The sequence below is a fragment of the Symphodus melops genome (assembly GCF_947650265.1).
Source record: "Symphodus melops genome assembly, chromosome: 23".
NCBI lineage: Eukaryota > Metazoa > Chordata > Actinopteri > Labriformes > Labridae > Symphodus > Symphodus melops.
The window spans coordinates 7207437-7220490 of NC_136713.1; the positions used below are offsets into that span (position 1 = coordinate 7207437).

The 13054-nt window shown below is 42.8% G+C and overlaps 1 protein-coding gene across 1 annotated transcript in view; it reads left to right on the forward strand.

The window, feature by feature from the left end:
- xirp2a (xin actin binding repeat containing 2a) overlaps positions 1-13054 on the forward strand; it is a 50989-nt gene that overhangs the window by 4046 nt on the left and 33889 nt on the right. Inside the window, exon 3 of the mRNA XM_079336180.1 lies at positions 4799-5232. Within this exon, the coding sequence (XP_079192306.1) occupies positions 5020-5232 (213 nt within the window). The 5' untranslated portion in view covers positions 4799-5019. The remainder of the gene's footprint in view (positions 1-4798; positions 5233-13054) is intronic.

The window sequence follows — 13054 nt, forward strand, 5'->3', positions numbered from 1 at the left end:
CTCCACGTAAACCTTCCCCTTGGTTAAAACTGAGCTCTGGGAGAGCATTTCAAAGTGCACATGAAACAGACGTTTTTATAGTTTGCAGCTTCAACGAAAGCTGTCATGAATTTCAATGAGAGCATGACGTCACCCCGTGTAATAAAAAAAAAAATACAAAGTGTGTTTCCATAATATGGCCACCAGAGGGCAGGCTTGGCTAAGTAAACAGATAACAGGCACATGATGGAGGTAATAAAAAGCTAGGGAGCTCCAGTGCCATAAAGGGAACCCTAAAGAGTCTCCTTGTTGGGTTAATACACAAATAAGCTCATCCTAAAGTGCACTTTTATTTTATGTTACCAAACAGTCACTTTAACAGTACAGGCCGTATTAAATGAGTGGTAAACCTATAATGGATGAATTTACTGGTTTACTAGTTGTTTTGTTGTTGTCATCAGACCCCTAAATGTTGCCTTGACCTTACTTTGGAAACCCCATAAAAAGCTATGTATACAAGGCTACCTTGTTATACTGAATGAGATATTTTCCCTATAAAAACCACAAGGTGAATGAGATTTTTTTTTTTTTTAAAGAGTGTCTGCCCAGCGGTCCACTAACGGACCAATGCAACCCTGCAGTTTCTCCACAGTGCATCTACCTTTATATCACACTGCTGCTCCATATTTTACAATGGTTTATTGCTCTCTTTAAAGCATGGGAGTAACGTTGCAGCCAGCTGTGATGAATGTGAACTAGGCGAGACAGTCCAATTTTTTCCTCCTCAGAAGAGGAGGAGATGGTGGAGAGCTGGTCAGGAGAGCAGATGGTATCTCCGTCTGTCTGGTCTGTTTGGAAGAACACTGCAGGCGAAGCCCCAAGTCTAACAAGCCAACGACTCGGGACTGGATGATCTCAGAGCTTCTGCTCCTGCTTTCCATCCCGACAACATCAAGATTTAATCCCTTTCTCTGAAACTGATGCAGTGTCACAGATTCAGCAGACTGTTCTTTGAATGATCTCGTTTGTTACACTGATCTCTCCCACAGCACAAACTATTCATTCCCTAAACACCGAGCATGACAGTGTTGAACCCTGAGGTCTCCACATTTGAACATTGCTTCACCTTAAAAGACTCCTGAGCTCTGTTTTCACCACAATTTGACCAGACCTATTACTACTATTACAATCCTGTGGACCTATCAGGTGACCTGCAGTGATATAATGAAGCTGAGGGAGGAAGTAAACCCCCAGTAACTGGAGTAGTGTAACTGTCATCTGATCCCTGCTGGCTCCTGTTTCTACTCATGTGCCTAGAAAGTGTGCAGGAAGTATTACAGTGTGAGTAAAGAGGAGTACACGACATTAATTTGAATGGCTGTAATAAACACAAGGAATCCTGAGGAGGTTTTGGATAGATGGACGCTGCTGCCTCTCTAGTTTATATTTGATAAACCCAAACAAAATGTGCAATTAACCTATAAGCAATTCAAATTATACCCACACAAAACTAAAATAAAAGCTTCGCAACATTTGAAATGACGCCAAAATGTAAAGGCTCTCTGAGCATATTTAAATGTTTACAGATGTATTTTCTTGCTTCTTTTGATTATTTTAGGAGTTTAAAGATCAGAGTAAAAATGACCAATAGAAGCCAATAGCTGTTTCTCAATAACATCAATTTACCAGTGTAAACGTTACGATTTAGTTGAGGTTATGACACCATTACTTGTCCAGTAAACCTTTTGTTTTACTAACTGGCTCTGGCGCCATTAACGTGCAGAGAGATACATAAACCTCAAGCCTCCACACACTCCTGTGAAAGCCGTTTTAATGAAGGGAATAAATAGCTCAAGTTTCGGAGGTAAGCTGAGGATAAACCACTTGCCAAAAAAAAAAAAAAAAGCAAATTGCTTCTCCTTATCATAAACATTGTGTTTCCATGGGGAGATTTTTCATTTAAGGGAGATAATAAGATGAATCTTTATTGATCCTCGCTGAGAAATTACATCACTGAGGCATCAAGCTAATAGAGAACAGACAAGACGAATAGAGGGACATAAAAACCTAACGCAGAAAATCATTAACCATTAAAAGACCAAACAATGAAGCCGTGAAATACAGTGTTTACAATAACAGGGTGCTGATAAACTAGTCATTGTTCAGGTAATGTGTACGCTGTTAAGTTTAGGGAAGTTAATTTAGAGTGTGCGACTCAAAAGTAATGATAATGAAAAAGCTGCATTAAAAGATATTAGCCGATAGATGCTAAATGCTGCGTATCTCATGGAAACAAACTGTAAGCTCTATCTGTGGGTTGCTTTTTTAAACCGACCTCTTTCATCAGTTCAGATGAATTATTTTGCAACTTGTCCAAACAAGTAATGATCTATTGAGGGAAGCTCGGTCTAAATGTCATCTCTGGCTGAATAAAAGCGGAATAGAGAAATTGCAGCACTCGTTTCAACATAAACAAACCAACAGGGATGAAGTATGTGTGGTGAGCTGTGACACATTTTCCTGGCTGGAGTTTAAAACTGAATCCATGTCAGGACTGTGAGATGTTTTTATATGCTTTTTTTTTCTGTATTTCCAGACATTTTCTTGGGAACCATAAGGACCTTTTGGCTCTGTTAGTAGATACCAAGCTAAACTATGTGAAGTGGAGGTATTTAGAGACTGTCTTTTAATGGTTAGTGGATCATTTGACATCTGTTTTCTTTCTGACTCAGTAGACAAAACAAAATAAGGACATTTACATCGTATCTTGTCTGAGGGTTTTTGTTTCAGTCTGTCCTCCAAATAATGAAGTCTAGAGCCCAAGGCCATGAATTCAGTATGGGAGCCAGCACAGAACCTGCAACATATTTTATTTAACAGAAGCCGACAGAGTTTTTACTCGGGCAAATCTTCACGAGAAAGTCTCTGTGAAGCCCCACCAGGGCTGAAATATTGTCTGCTAGTATTAAAGAAAAGCTGCTCTGGCGCTCTGAGTAAGGGGGTATTATGTTTGCTTTCATACTGAATTCCACTCAGCCCTGCACTTTAAACAGTCTGTGTGAGCTCGTGTGTGTGTGTGTATCTGTTTTCGCCCGTGCAACAAATCAAGATGCATATCACAGAAAATCTTTACTACTCCGTGAATACAGGAAACGTCCTCGGCGTCTCAATTCCCTCTCAAAACTTGACCTTTTGCAGTTGCGGAAATGAAATAACATTGAATAATAAATATCGTCGAAATTCAGAAAGTGCCTCAAAGACATAAAAATTGTATTTTTCCTCATGTAAGTAAGTAACTCGTGCGAGCTGAGTGGCCTTAATGGACACAGGATCCAGCTGAAAGTGACACACGTACCTCTGGCCCTGTCTGAATAATGTATCCGCCGCAAGGATAAATGGAGTGATACCGTGTCCTCTGAAGTACTATCAGATGCATATATCATGACTGCTTGTTCATTAAGACTGGATTATCTAGATCGCTTATCAACTCCTTTCTCTCTCTCCCCTTGTATTGATGTGTCTTTTGTGAATCTGACTGACTGTTTCAGCCTTGTAACTCTGCCGTCTTTGTTTCTACACCATCCTTTAACTAAGCTGTCAGTCTCTCTGGGCTTCCTCTTACACTCAAGTCCATCATTTGACCCCTGCTCCTCTTCTCTTTCTTTTTTTTTTAAGCTCACGAAACATTTTCAATCCCTCTCTCTCTTTCTCCGGAAAAAGCAACAGCACGATAGAGTTTGAATACCTCTTTAAACATGGCAGAATACAAGAGGAAGAGCTGAGGTGTGAGTCAACGTGTTAGTTTCCCTTTTCCGTTGCCAGGTCCAAAAGCAGGAAAAAACCCTCCCTGAGAAAAGCTGGTGTGGCTGGTGAAAAGTGAACAATAATAGCCCTCCCTCATCGTGGCTGCGGGAGAAAGCACAGCAGGGTTAGCTGTTGTGGACCTTCCTTGATTTGTTCTGTTATAATGAGCTTTCCCATCCACCCCAGACCTGGTGTTAAATGCAGGATGGGTGAGGCGCAAAGCTGCTAATCTGTTTCCTGGAAACCGAGCAGATGTTCCCCTGTGACCAGCTGATGGAAGAGCAAAGCAAATATCATCATTTCTGACTTCAGTTAGAAGTGGCTCAATGTTTGGGGGTCCTTCACTTCATAATGCTATGATTCAATAATATCAGTTTTTTAGAAGTTATTTAGAAAAGTAAGTTATTTTAAAGGTGCCTGTAAGCCACATAAATACACTTTATAAAGTCCACATCATGGATAGACTGTACAGTCTTTTGGAGCCTGCCTTAAGTTTTTCAATTCTGCATTGGTTTTATTTTTCAACATTGGAGGTTGCTACTTACTTTATGCACTTATATGTGAATTAGTAAGATGTCAGATATATTTTGTGTAAACAGGAAAGCGACAGATGTCGCTAATATCTCTATGGAGGACAGTGGCCTGAGTAAACCAGCAGTACGCATCTCAGATCAGAACTGAAGCACTCCATGTATTTTCTTTGTATGGATTTGTGTGGAAAATGTTAAAATCCCCTTAAATATCTTCGTTTTGAGTCCTGAGACAGATGCAGAAAACATACAGAACCATTGGTTTGAAACAATATGAAGCTGGGCCTTCCATGTAAAGAAGCATAGGCTCACTCCTTTGGCCTGCTTACACAGCTCATATCTCAATTTGCTTTTCTGAGCCTGCATGCTAGTTTACATAGGCTTCTGTGTATGTAAGAGTAATTACAGGGCACGGCAGAGAGGGAGGAAAAAACTTTCCCTGTGCACTTTTTCTTCTCTCCTCCTCTTTTTTTTTTTTTTCCCAGCCACTCGTCGTGCCTGCGAAACCCAGAGAGTCCTCCAGACTGAAAGAAACCCCAGCAACTTCTGCATCACCATCTTTACCTCTCACTCCCCCCTTTAAAAAAAAAAAAAACTCCAACACTTCCTCACCCCTCCTAAATCCACCTCTTACAATAGACTTCCCCTATAAGCACAAAGCCTGGAGGGAAAAGAGTGGGGAGAGAGATACGGTTTCTGTGCAACAATGGAAATTCAATCAGGAAATGGAGAGGAGGTGGCGAGCGCAGTGTCGGCGACCTCGGGCTGCGTTTCCTGGAGTCCCTGTGGGTCGCAGGTAGAGGCATCTGAAGATCCAGTGATCAGAGAGGACCTGCAGGCTGCTAAGAGGATTGAGAGGTTTCACATCCCACTTGATAGCCTAAAGAGGATGTTTGAGAAGCCTGCCGGGGCAAACACAGTAAGTACTACCCACTGTGCTTTTTATTATTTTACTTTCAGAGTGAAGTGTACTAGTTTTTTTTTTTTTTTGAGCAATGCAATTCCACTTTTCTCGAGGTAAATTGCTGTTGCATAACTGCCATGGTTTGCACTTTGTGCTGGATGTGTCAGAGAGATGGATGGGTTTGATGCAGCTTGCTTTTTAACAAAATCGAAAAAGCTTTTTGCAACCTTCAAAGATACTTGAAATTGTAAAGTAAATAGTGGTGATGCAGATCCTGTTTCCAAGTGGTTAAACTGTCTATTGTGTAGTTTTCACTATTGAAAGCTGTAGTTTGCTGTATGTAGTGACTGTAAAGGACAATATAATGACACTACAAGTAACTTGGATAGAATGAGAACCCAGAGTAAACAAAGCAGAAAGTTCAGTGCTCAGTGTTTGCATTGATTTGATTTGAATGACTCTGGTGAAAAACTGCTGAGGGTAAACGTCTCCTCGCTGGAGAGGAGGGTGGCCCTCTCTTTTCCTGCTTTGTTTTTTTTTTTCCATCCCGGCTGGCTTCTTTGAGAGGAAAAACTAAGTCTGTTGGAAGTGAGGCGAGTCATTATGAGAGAGCCTCCGGTTTACCAAACAGCTCACGATGGGACATAAAGGCCTGAGTGACCTACTTTTTTGAATGCCAAATGTGGTTGTGACATCAGACTAACCCAATGAAAAAATCGATTGGCCAGTGAGCTCAATGCAAGTGCTTGGAAACCCAAGTTGTTGTTTTTTTTATAGGATTCAAACACAGCAAGTGCCAATGCATTATGGGAAATGTAGCTTTCAGTGTGTGCCAGTGCTGACTGATAACCAGCTGTTTCTACGCAGTGCCACTTGGTTGCTGATATTCGACACCCTGTTATTTAAGAACTATTTTAAGGAGCCTCACGGTTCAGAGGGATTTTCAAAATAACCCTCTAATTGGTGTGTCGGCTGTAGCTGGAAGCGGAGCAAAAGTATCTCCATCAGGCCACAGGCAGAAGAGAGGGATCTGTTCGAATCACATCACATCTGGCTCCTGAGATGAAAACAGTTTCCCGATTACTCTGGTTAATGAGCCACATAAATAAAGACAAGAGTCAAAGATGGCATCTTTAGACGGTTCCTTTTCTTTGGAGCACAGCTGGTGAAGCTTGTATGTCCTTATTTTGTCCCCAGGCTCGTGTGTTTGGACACTCGGAGAGATAAGAAGCTCCTCTTTGGTCGGCCACATGTGGAGCGTTACCTGCAGTGTAACCTTATCCATGTTAGGCAAATCAATCTGTGTTTACCTGTTCAGTTCCTTTTCTGATGTGAACGATTCAGCATCCTCGCATGTTGTTTCGGTTCACGTCTGAATCAGATCGTGTCCCTGGTTGTGGAGATTTGTATTCGATCGTCTTGTGAAGGCCGTCTCCTGAACACGAGCGAGCTGTAGGCACGTACCAGCAAGTTAAATAGACACAAACTGTCTTTCATATCTGCCTCCATTAAATTACAAACATGTACTTTTGAAACTTGTTTTCCTGTCTGCAGCCGGCGCGACGAAGAGCCGGGGAAGAAACACGTTCCGAGTGAAGGACAGTGAACACACTTTGACCGTCTGTGTGACATTGAAAATCCTTTCCCACTGCTAACTTTGTGGCTCTTTGTCAACGTCACGTTGTTTCCTCGGTGGCTCCACATAGACGCCAGTCATAGTGTCATCTTTCAGGAGGGCTTTGACGATTGGAAATGTCAGCGCGAGGCCTTTGCTAAATGATTGATGCTGTTGTTTTCGCAGGGAGCACAGTCTCAATCTGCACTTGGTTTCATATCTCTTTGTGAAAGATAACTAGTTTATATTGAGTCCACATTGAAATTTAACGGATACTGCATATTGTTTGTCGACCCATCTCACCTCATAATGACTTAGTTAATCACCACATTTACTTTCCTTCTACTTTCAAATGAAGCCCTCGATTTTGCACCCAGGGGAGAGTATGCTTTTTAGGATTAGGTCTGTGTGTGCATGCTTTCATGAGTGCTTCTAGTCTGTTCCTATCTTCTCCTGAAAAAAACACCAAAAAACAGCCTGTAGTCAGTGTTAATGGAGCATGTGGGCAGTGTTCCCAGATTCCCAGAGAGAGGACAGGAGCAGAGCTGTCTCTGCAGCCGGCTGCTTATAAAACATGACCTCGTCTGCAGCTCGTCTGTAATGCCGAGCTTAATATTTGATGATGCACTGTATTATTTTTTTTCCCCCTGCCCCGTTTCATTTATTTAAACGCCAGCGTTGTCATTGGACGGCGGGCCGTAACAATGACTGATGGATTCCCAGGTGGCCGCTCAACCGAGGCCAAATTCCTCAGCGGTGGGCGAGGACAGTCCGCAGGATGAGCCTCGACTGTGATGTGATGCAATGGTTTATCGTGAGTGCAAAGACCGTGTTTTTTTCCGCCTGTGATCCTCGAGGGACGCTGGCTTGTGTTTACAGCATCTGTCTGACCTTCTGGTCATGACTGTGCGCACGGGGCTGGGCACACACACAGATATGCACATGCGTGTGACAGATCAGAGTCATGCTCGAGCTGCACGGTGCAAACATGCGACAGAGCAGGCCACTCATCGAGAGTGGTGCACATTTGCTCTCTATCACTCTGCAATAGCTCATTAACATGTTTGCACATAAATTAAGCGTTGCATAACTTGCATGTTCCTCATACTCATGACCTCACTTGGCATTCAGCCCGTGTTGTAATGGCAGCTGATGACCAGCAGGTGGCAGCGTGACATCTGTGAGGCTGACGACAGTGCTCCGACGTTCATAACTGGAGAAAGCAAAGTTTATGAGCACTACGGTTAATGATGTGTTCTTAATCAGGAGTTTATCACTGCGAGACAATGACTAATCACCTGGTGTTAATTAGAGTTCATGCTTGATACCTTGAGGTGTCTTTAAATGGCTTTCCTCTTCTTTCTAAGGCTGTCAGATTATCAGGATTTGCATAATTGGAGGGGGTGGGGCAGTATCTAATCCTGATATGTAAGGTACATTTAACACGACACAGAAGAGTTAAAAAGGGATTTCATACTTTGGGATATGAGCTCGTCACGGCGGGTTAACACGTGTACGCCCTCTGAGGTGTCAACAGGAATGTAGACAGGATCTGGAGGAGTGCAGTTTGGGTGGATTTTCATGACTCTGTCCTGTCTGTTTCTACTGGAGGTATTTTTTTTCATTAGCGTCCATAAAAAGTGTTTGACAGATGGTTTATAAGGTAGTATTCAATATACAGTATGGACTAAATGGAGCAATGCATAAGACTTTTCATATAGCTGTTTCTATGGTTACACTTTTCTGCAGCTTTTAAGCCAAGAATGTCATTTTTGTCATGCTGCCATGCTGATAAATGGCACTTAAACATGACAAATGACACGCTGATGGATGTGAATGAGACAGCCTTTTGGCTAATGGTGAACTATTCCCCCCCCCAACAAAAAAAAAAGAAAAATCAATATGCATCGCCGTCCGTCCCTAAACGCACTTAATTAAATCTTAAATGAAGTAAAAGCTACAATGTGTCTGCGATAAATTGATCTGGACTTGATGAGGACACCGACGTTCCCCGTCCCCGTCAAGTCCATTGAGCTCGTAAAAATTCCATTAACTTTTACCAGGCATCTCTTTGGTCTCACTTTCACAGATTCAAATCTTTTAATGGAGCTGGCAGCCGAGCCTTGCCCATGTGTGTGTGTGTGTGTGTGTGTGTGTGTGTGAGACGCTGAAACGATGCTGGTGTGTTGTGTGTGATGACGACTTGTTGCTCTCAGCCTTGGCTCGGAGAGTAGTCGTTCTGTTGCGTCGCCTGCCAAACACAGCTCTGAAACCCCCCCCCGCTTCATCGAACTCATCCGACTCGTTTGCCTACCTGGCGTTTGTTTGTGTGCGGATTTGGCGAGTTGAAACATTCATAAAAGTCAGCTCTGTGTTTCTGTTTGCTGCCTTTTTCGTTCATAGCTCGCTAATGAATGCATACCTCCGAGCTCTTTTCCATACGAATCGCTGCGTGACTCAGACCGTCTCTCCTCTAACACAGTTTGACACCCACGCTGCCACGAGAGCATATGTGTTCAATAATTAGCCAACGACCTCAGGCTTATTTTCCCAATCAGTTATTTATAATGACACGGTGTCACCGCGAGGGCAGCAACACATCATCATCCCTCACGTCCTGGTTGCCATAACAAAAACTCAGGAAGTCCAAAGAAAAGATTTGTGACTTATCTTTTTTGTGGAAGATTTCAATCATCAAACTTTACGACTGCGGCAGCAAAATACATGCAACAACATTTAGAACAATAATGTCTGGTTTAACATGCTAATACTCTACTGCCACTCCAGGAAGTCAAAGCCAACACGTGAAGAAGTTAACAGCCTTCCTTAGACTAAGTCACAGCAGCTACTCGAAGCTAATGCTAGCATTTTCACAGTGATTAGGAACGCTCAAGCTCCTTTCTGTCCTTTTAAAACATTGTATAAACTGGATCCAGGAGAAGCACTGCGCCTCTGTTTTGATCTTCACCTCGTGATCATGAAATCGTGATCGTCTGTGCGCTTGTGCTTTGCATTCTTGGTCGAGATTGGTCTCCGTTGTTTTCGTTTCAGAAAAGGTCTGGAGGTCAAAATCATGGAGTCCACTTTTTTCTTTTAGACACAGCGTCATGCGTACATCACTTGGAAACTTGTGAACATTTGGGGGGGGGGGGGACACATGAACGCACAATTTTCATGGCCGTCTTTGTAAGAACCGCTGAGGCACACAGCGATCCACCGTCCAGGTCGCATTTGGTTTAATATTTGAGCCAGTATGCCCAAGGTGACGCGTAGCCCGTCCACATGCATGATCTCGTGTTACACATTTGCACATTTATAGACTTAAATCCCCCAGAATATCAAGCAGGCATGCAGCGTGTCAGCCGATGTCATTGCCCAGCTTCGGTGTATATTTGGAGAGCCGGATCCCGAGCCACTTTGGAGTCGCCGTGTATAAATAGTAGTGCCTGGTGATGTTGGCGTTGCTCACTGAACATTAAGCGAGACTGATGAAAGAGACTGAAATATGGCTTCACATTCAGCGAGCACACAAGGCCCATTGTGAAAGAGAGGAGTGAGAAAGCAAATGGGCGGAGAAGGCGAGAGAGGAGCGGAAGATGAAGATTGATAGGGAGTGAAAGACCCTCGGAGTGAATCAGCAGGGGCCGTCGAGAGCGAGAAAATCCAAAAATGAGGAGCGAGTTCATATTTTAGCAGGTACGGCAGGTCAGTGTCTGATTAACAAATTATATTCATGTTTCAGTCGTGATTAGCTTCATCGGGGCGCCACTTCACCGATTCTCACACTGACAGTTTCTCTCACCCTCTCCTCAGTTTTCCCACGGCTTTCTCTCCCCGGAGACGAGCACATGTCTGTCGGGGTTCAGCGCTGGTTCAAGGCGCTGGTAATCAGCGGAGGAAGGCCCTGGAATTCAGAATGAGGAGATCTGCTCCAGGCCATGAGATACAGACTCTAAATGTGTCCCATTTGTACACAGGTTATTTCAGGAAACGTTCAGAGTGGATAGATGACGTCAGCGTTAAATACATAACAACGCATGTGAAATCTATGGATGTTTGAATATAAGCTGATGAGCAATAGAAGGCGTAATATCAATCTGAATTTGGCTCCACATCTGCAGCCATATGTGTTTTACAAATGCCATCGTCTCTGGCACAAATGCCTCACATTTTAATTGAGTTACAAAAAAAAACGCTGCACGTATCATCTTCCTCTTTGAAGCTCAGCAAGCAGCTCCAGTCCGCTTTAATGGCTTGCTAATGCTCCAGCAGTCGATACGCGCGGGGAGTTTCTGCCAGCCTTAAAAAAAAACAAAAAACTCCAAATCACTGGACGTCGGTCAAGCTTTAATTTATCTGCCGCTCGCTACATCTGGGTCAAGTTTGTCATTTGCAAATGGAGCCAGTTTGGGCACGCTGAATTAATCTTCTCTCCTCTCAACAGCTTCCACCTTGAAGTGTACCCCGGGCAAGTCGCTTAACCCTGAAGGGATGTAGAGTCAGGAACGAAACCACGTCTGCAAATTGAGAAATATCTCAACTTCGACGTGTGGTTTTTGGGAGCGAGATAGTCTGGTGGTGTTGTGAAGCAGCGTGGGGTCATTGGAGGTGTCTTCATGAAACAACCTAGCGTTTCCGCTTATGAAACATGTGATGTGATTTGCAGGATCGTTTTTTTTTTGTTTTTGTTTTTTTTATAGCGACATCTCGCTAATTTTTCTAGTTTTGCCACATTTTTTGAATGTGTCGTTTTGTGTTTCCAGAGTTTTCCAAAAACTAGACCAAAATAAAAACTCCCCAACACTGAAGAAGAGAGATGAAAAAATAAGGAAGCACCTGATTGACGCTAATAAACAATTTGCAGGTTACATTTGATTTGAATTGGTGTGAGAAATCATTCACACGATATGATAATGGACTTGCTCTCTGACCTGCTGCGTGTAGCTTTAATATTACTCATGCAGGTCGCAGTGCAGCCATTATGTCCTGAGATACAGTATCTAACTCATACCATGCTGATACACTTTCTGTTACAGCTCCCTTCTTGAACCAATCCAAGTCCAAAGATTTTAATGATTTTTTTGTTTGTTTGTTTTTCAAGCAGCTCCATTTCAACCAGATCCAACTTTTCACAGTAAATCTTCCTGACTGAATCATCTCTTTTTGTGAAAAAAAAAAAAAAAAAAGAAAGGGAATAAATATCCATGTGGCCTATAAAGGCCCTTACTGGACTACCCTCTGGCTTTAGCAAAGCTCTCCCATGAGGAGGGCTCGCAATGCTAAAAATAGCAGCAGGTTTAGTCACAACCTCCAGCTGCTCCGGTGAAGCTGAACAGTGACCAGCAGTAGACAGCTGTGTCTGGAAGTCTCACTCTGCAGGGTTTGCTCTACGATGCCTGTTTTGTGGAAAATGTCACATCCAGCCACAAAAAAAAAAGAAAAAAAGAAAAAAAAAGTGAATGTCAAATGTCCATCATGAAAGGTCGTTTGTTTAAATAATAAACTGATATAGCGGTGGGCGATCACACATGCAGATAGATAATAGCACTATGAAGACATGTCTAAGGCAATCTCTGATAGTTTTTTTTCTTTAATGGAAGCTAAAAAATGAAAAGAAAATGTGGGAGAGTGAGGTAGTCAAGTTGTGCTAATGTGCTAATTATATTTTGCTGCAGTACATTCTTGTTGTGCCGTGGCTTCTAAAGCAGCCGCTGTCACAATCTAAAACGGTCAGGGTCAAAACATTCACAGAAGAATATTTCACCCCATGTTTTCCTTTTTCTCCATGGGACAGAAGCTTACAAAATGAAAGTATGAAAGGCAAAAAAAAACAAAAAAAAAAACACTGCAGAGTTCGTCGAGTAGGATTCTGACAGGACAGCACCACAAAATGCAGCTTAGGGAAGCCTCTGACTAGATGTTGCATCATGTACCAAAAAAAAAAAAATAATCCTTTTTTTGCAGCCATACGATGAGGCATGAAAAAAGAAACATGACACAGGTTTACATGTTTTTCCTAAATCTGCGAGGGAGGGAAACAAAGCATGAGCTGTGACCATCGCAGCCATACGTGAGCCTTCAGCTCATACATCATGACGGGTTTCTGCGCTGCAGAGCCTCACTATGGAAATAGCCCATCTGTTGTAGCTCTGTTTGCCTGTCACCATAAATGTGAATCATATATCCTCGTGGGCTTTGTCCTGGCTTTACATAAATCTGCCG